Below are 6000 nucleotides of genomic sequence, written 5' to 3' on the forward strand. Positions count from 1 at the left end.
TTTGTTTAGTTCTCACCAAAGCTCGCTCTATTTTGCTGTAGATCACTAAACTGGTATGCCGCCTCAGAAGTAGTGTTTTCAAAAGTACTGACCGTGATACCAATCTGACATTTTAAAAATGTGACGCCTTGAGCGCTGTTGAGCGGATTCCGTAAAAACCTGAGTGGCCAATGTGTTCACGCGATCATCAGATATATCCGTGATTGGCTACAATGATCAATGCTTCAAAAACATGTTATAAATGGACATCAAAGACGCTCTTCACTGAGCGCTGAGACAGATACACATGGGTGCATTTGAAAGCACACAGAAGTGTTTGAAACTGAAAGTGTTTTCCTGCTTCCAAAACGCTTTCAAATTTAAACACTTCTGTGTGCTTTCAAACACTCCCGTGCGTTGATCATTGTAGCCAATCACAGACATATCTGATGAGCGCAAATGCCAATCAGAGGCGTTTACGAAACCGCTCAACAGCACTGAAAGCCTCACATTTTTTAAATTTCAGTACAGACTTGGTATCGCGGTCGGTACTTTTGAAAACACTACACAGAAGTCTGTCCGAAATCAGTTTCGTGAGGTACCTTTGTGCGCAAACGCTGCCTACAGAGTCATTGCCTTAGGCAAGCGAGGCAACAAGTCAACTGCCTAAGTTTTCAGATGCAGCCCTTAATTAGCTGGTTCGGTTGTGTTTGATCAGGGCTGGAAGGCAAATCTCCAGGAACAGGATTGGGAACCCCTGCCTTAATAGTAATGTACACAAATTGCGGTTGCATAATCATAGGTGGATGCACAAATGTGCGGTTGAGATCATTTGGTTATTCATTCACTCCTTTATTGTTCCTTCCTTTTTTGAAGCACTGAAAGAATGGGTAGCTTTCCTTATTGTTTTAAGTTGTTCCGGCTCACCAACTGTGATAGGAAGCAGAGTGGGTTCCTCTCTTTCTCCTGAAGAACACAGATGTTTAAACTGAACTCAGGAAAAGGAAATAAACACTTCCACATGAAATCTACCCACTGAGGCCTCCACCCCTCCCTTAAGCTAATTTACACTGCCGTAAATCTATCAGCCGGCCATATAAAAACCTACAATATATGTATATATGAAATGGAATTGTGTATGATATATGTGAAATGCAGCAAGACTGAAATTTGACTGTGTAAACAATAAAAATGGATGTGGAACGTAAGGCACAGCCTCGACAGCCTGATGTGATCCAGATAGTAAATACCTTCATGGTAACCTCTGACCACTGGCTTAATGGTATTTCACAGTCCCCTCTCTAATGGTTCAGGGTAGATTAGCATGATCCCTGTGCAAACAGAAGCTGTGAACATGCTAAATACACACACGCATGCATTTTCTCCCCAGGCATAGCCTAATCCAGCCCGATGTCAAATCCCACACAGAAGCTCCCAGACAGAGGGATGTAGAGCAGTGTGTCATTCCACCCCTTCAGAAAGCAGCTCAGAGTGGGAAACTGGTCTAGGATCAGCATTTGTTTACAATGAATGAGCACAGACATGGGAGAAATCTGATACAGGATAAATTGTACTACTGTGAAATGTATCATGATAACTCAACAGCCTGTCTGGAGTCTGGACGGACAGTGTATGCACTAATTTGCAGACCAACAAAAACTTGAATATGAAGGTCAATGGCATGTAAGAGTATCTACAAAAAAGAAAGGGAAAAATATTGTTTAAAACACATGTGAGAATTCTTAAAGTGGTGAAAATCAAGTTTTAATGTTGTTTATATGCCTATGTGGTGTTTTTAATGTGCTTCAAAGAAAAACCAAGTGCAAATTCATGTCAACAGCATTGCTCAGTATTTTCTCCTTAAAACTGCAGTGAACCAAAGACAGTCTCAAAAACACGGTTTGAAATCGCTGGTGTTTCTGACGTCACAAACTACCTTGTAACCAATCAGATCAACGTGTGATCGTCAACGAGTGGATCTCTGAGCTGGTGTGAGTGAGTGGAGGCGGGGCTCATTTGCATATTCATAGAACTGCGCATAGTAAATGAGGAAAGCATGTAGAGTTACATTCAAGCTATTTTAAGGCATGACAAATTTTTTTCAAAGAAAAAAAAACATTAAATATGTCATTTTTGTGAACAAAGATGAGTTTTACATTTATTGACTACAGGGGGACTTTAAAAATGTACTATTTGTTGGTTTTGTATGGCCTGAAAAACTTCAATACCATTTTCAGTTTCAAAAATGACTCTAAAAATGTCATGTGGTGTAACAATCAAAAAGTTATAATTTTCCTTACAACTTGAACACATGTGATTATACAAATATGGCATTATTATGTTTTTGGAGAGTCATACCACATGATATTTTACAACCTGAACTAACCTTGCCTTGTCATAAAAATGTCAAATGATCTATTACCTCAAAAGGGAAATAATAGTTCTTTATAACTTATATTAATTATGAATATTTGGATCTGTTAATCAGATTAACTTGATGTAGCTACATTAACATTGCAATCAATTAATCAATCAGTTCATCCTGTGAACACTCAGTATTGATTAATTAATTAATTATAAGAAAGAATTATTTTTCTGTGGCCATGAAAAATATCCTTTTCTTAGAATTAATAATCAATACTAAGTGTTCACAGGACGAACTGATTAATTGATTGTAATGTAATGTAGCTACATTAAGATAATCCCAAGTTATGAATAATTATATGAATATATTATGAAATATATTAATTAATAAATATTAATATTTCCCTTTTGAGCTAATTTGCTACACTGTGATATCATTTACTATTTTTTTTTTTTTACTTTAATTTGGTGAACAAAACTGTTTCAAATATTTTAATAATTCCGAAATGCAAGCTTGAAGAGATCTAATCAAGACAAGTCATATGTGCGAATTGCATTTTAACATATTTTTCAGTAAATTAATAAATAGTACACAAAAAAAAAATTGTGTCAAGTGATGTCATTGAGTGAACCATGAATTTTTTCACATTTTCCTCACTTGAAGACTTCCATAACTGCCATCCCATGTAACTTTTGGCTCAACTTCGCTGGCATTACCAATAACAGTGTTTTCTCAGCTGAAGAGGCTTATACCATCAATCAATACAACAGCGTTGAAAGGTATTCCTATTACATATTACCACCAGAGAGAGCTGGCAGGGCACAGACTGTTAGTGAGGTCACTACAGGACTGAGAGTCTTAATGTAAAAATCAATGAAGATTAATGAGTGAATTTGTTGTGTGCTGCATTAACTGTGCTGAAGGTTATGGATGGGCTGTGTGCTCATGATTAGACACAGTATGGCCCACACAAATGAACAAGGCCATATGACCGCTGTGAAGACCCACAGGTGCTTGTATGAACAAGAGCATACAGAGGCTTGATCCACACAAAAAAAAAAAAAAAAAAAAAAAAAAAGCACTTCAAGCTCAGCTTAATGCATTTCATATCAATTATTCATCCTACAAGTCTGAAGAATGGGAGAGTTTGAGATCATCAGCTTGTTGAGACAAAAAAAAAATGTTTTTTGTTCACAAATTCACAGAAACACAGATGGCATGTGTTGCCAAAAAACATTTTCATAATTAAGGCTGGTTACAACAAAGAATTCCCAGACAGCATGATAGATTATAAACAGTGAAACTCAACACCAGAATGTATATGAGGAGTGTATGAGAGAGAGAGAGCTGGAGCTGGGCCCAGTGGTGCTCTGGGAATGCAGTCCGAGTTGATTGGCTGGTTTCCTGATATTGTCTGAAGTCATTTGGTGAAATAGGCAGAAGCATAGAGAGCAGCATAACTCAAACCATGTGATGAGGCAGAGCCCTGTGGGGAGTCACCACAGCTTCAGCACAATGGACAGTCTGTAGTGACTTTACCTGGGAATTACGGCTCACTCATCATCTCCTCATAAAGGATTAAAGTGAAATAAATGACGATTGGGCTTAGAAATGTGAAAAAGGGAATCACATGTGATTTTATTCAGTGAGTCGATCTTTAAACGTATCAAAGTGTGTCTACAAAGGGTGTTTCTGACCTTCTGTAAAATCATTTTTGTCAAGTTACACTTATTTGAATGTAAACTGGGGCAAAATGCATAAGAATAGAAATGGTTCATTCTCAAGTGAGAAACGCAATACATAAAGTTGAAAACAATGATAAAAATAAATATGCAACAATGCATAAATGTAATGGCATAAATAAAAAATAAAAAAAACACTGCTGCTGCTGCTGCTCAGTGCCTTAGGGAGGCACAATCAAGGTCCTTTCAATTGACCCATAAAAATTTGGTCTTGGCCAGTGAATTTTAGCAACAACCATGCTACTGCAAATAAATATTTGTACTAAATAAAAAAAATGTATAACATTATATTATGTTGTTATTATTGTTGCAGTGTAATGATTTTGTATGCTTTCAAAAAGAAATAACCAATTAAAAATTGGTTCTACGTATTAGTTATTAGACAATAATTCCTTGATTTGTTTACAGGAAATACATCACATGTTGGGAAAAAAAAAAAGGACCGAAGCACTTACCTTGCCTCACAGTTTTCAATCTAATAGGTCCCTTGCAGTTCTTGATCACTGTCAGCACATCATATAGCGGCAATCCAGAGACAGAGAGCGTCTCCACTTCCAGCACCAATTCCCCTTCGGACACTTTCCCATTTCTGTACTGTACGGCATTCCCGTTAACGTGTCCGATATAGGCGAACTCACCATTCTCCGCACCGCCAAGCAGCTGCACGTTCAGCTCGCCACGCGCGTCCTTAGAGACCGTGCACTCGTTAACTTTGGTGGTCCAGTGATTCTTTTTCTGTACCACTTTGGACATGATGAATCAATAAAATCCGTCCAGAAACAGGTGGTTCCGCTGACAGACGAGAAAACGAAATAGTTTCATAGAATGAAATATCCCACGCACACGCGGTAAAGTTTCTTTTCCGTCCCCTCGGTCATGAATGCAGCTTCTTCTTAGCCCAAAAAAGAAAGAAAAAACAAAATCAAGCCATTGTCCGGCTGTTCAATCAATGAAATTCCCCGTCCGAACGCTTCCCTAATTAGCCTGTATTGTTTTCCTCATCTTCTTAACATATTTGCCCTTTAATCCTCTTGGTTGCGCTCATCTGCTTGTGTTTTAATTTCATAAACCTCTTTAACTACACTTTTTTAAGTCTTAAGCGGTTTTCAAAATAGTTTAATATTTTCTAAAACACTTCTAACTACAATTTCCGCAGCTTTCCTTGGCACACGGACTGTTGGTGAACGGTTCACGGCTCCTTTAAACAGGTACAGCGTTGACGTCTGTTTTGATACATTTCATCCTGTTCTGCCTGCTCGCGAGTAGGGATGGAGCGAACGTAACGTGCGCGCATGCGCACTATTTCCCTTTGGACTCTTGAAGGGAATTCTCTCTGCGCCTGTCACCAGGTCCTAAAGCCCGTGTACGAAGGAATTATATTTACGAACCTAAGCCGATTTCTGTGAACTCTTGATTAAATGTCTCTCACATTATAAATCGTCCAAGTGCTGCAATAAATAAATGCAAACATAAACATGTATAAATATTCGCACCTGGACTGCATTCAAGGCTATAATCAGCGCCTAAAACTGGTTAATTGTAATGAGCTGAATTGATAACATCTCCAGAATCAAAGTACTGGGCCTTAGCCATAAATCATGAAAGATTTTCAAACGTAGTTTTGTCTTTGTTATGTTTAAGACTTGCTGTTTACAAAGACAGGAAGTAGGCTACTCTTGCATGACCAGTTTTGTCGGTTTGCCCAGAGAGCTGGTTTGTGTAGAAATTTAGCCGCGTAAGGGTTCATCCCATATGAATCCCTGTTAATCAGGTTCAGCCTGCCTATCATGTCTGTTGTCCAAAAAGAATTGTGCCATGTTTTCCAAAACACTGTTTATAGTGTCTGCGTATTTATGTAGCCTAACTATCACAAATGTAAGATTTAAAGAACATTGTAACATAAATGGTCATTTG

General features: G+C 38.1%; 1 protein-coding gene across 7 annotated transcripts in view; it reads right to left on the reverse strand.

The window, feature by feature from the left end:
• The window catches only part of magi1b (membrane associated guanylate kinase, WW and PDZ domain containing 1b), a 161666-nt gene extending 156338 nt beyond the window's left edge, over positions 1 to 5328 (reverse strand). For all 7 annotated transcript variants that reach the window (XM_067388262.1, XM_067388260.1, XM_067388259.1 and 4 more), the window contains exon 1: positions 4542 to 5328. In XM_067388262.1, the coding sequence (XP_067244363.1) occupies positions 4542 to 4839 (298 nt within the window). In that variant the 5' untranslated portion in view covers positions 4840 to 5328. The remainder of the gene's footprint in view (positions 1 to 4541) is intronic.
• Between the last annotated feature and the right edge of the window lie 672 nt (positions 5329 to 6000).

The sequence above is a fragment of the Chanodichthys erythropterus genome, chromosome 6, assembly GCF_024489055.1.
Source record: "Chanodichthys erythropterus isolate Z2021 chromosome 6, ASM2448905v1, whole genome shotgun sequence".
Taxonomy (NCBI): Eukaryota; Metazoa; Chordata; class Actinopteri; order Cypriniformes; family Xenocyprididae; genus Chanodichthys; species Chanodichthys erythropterus.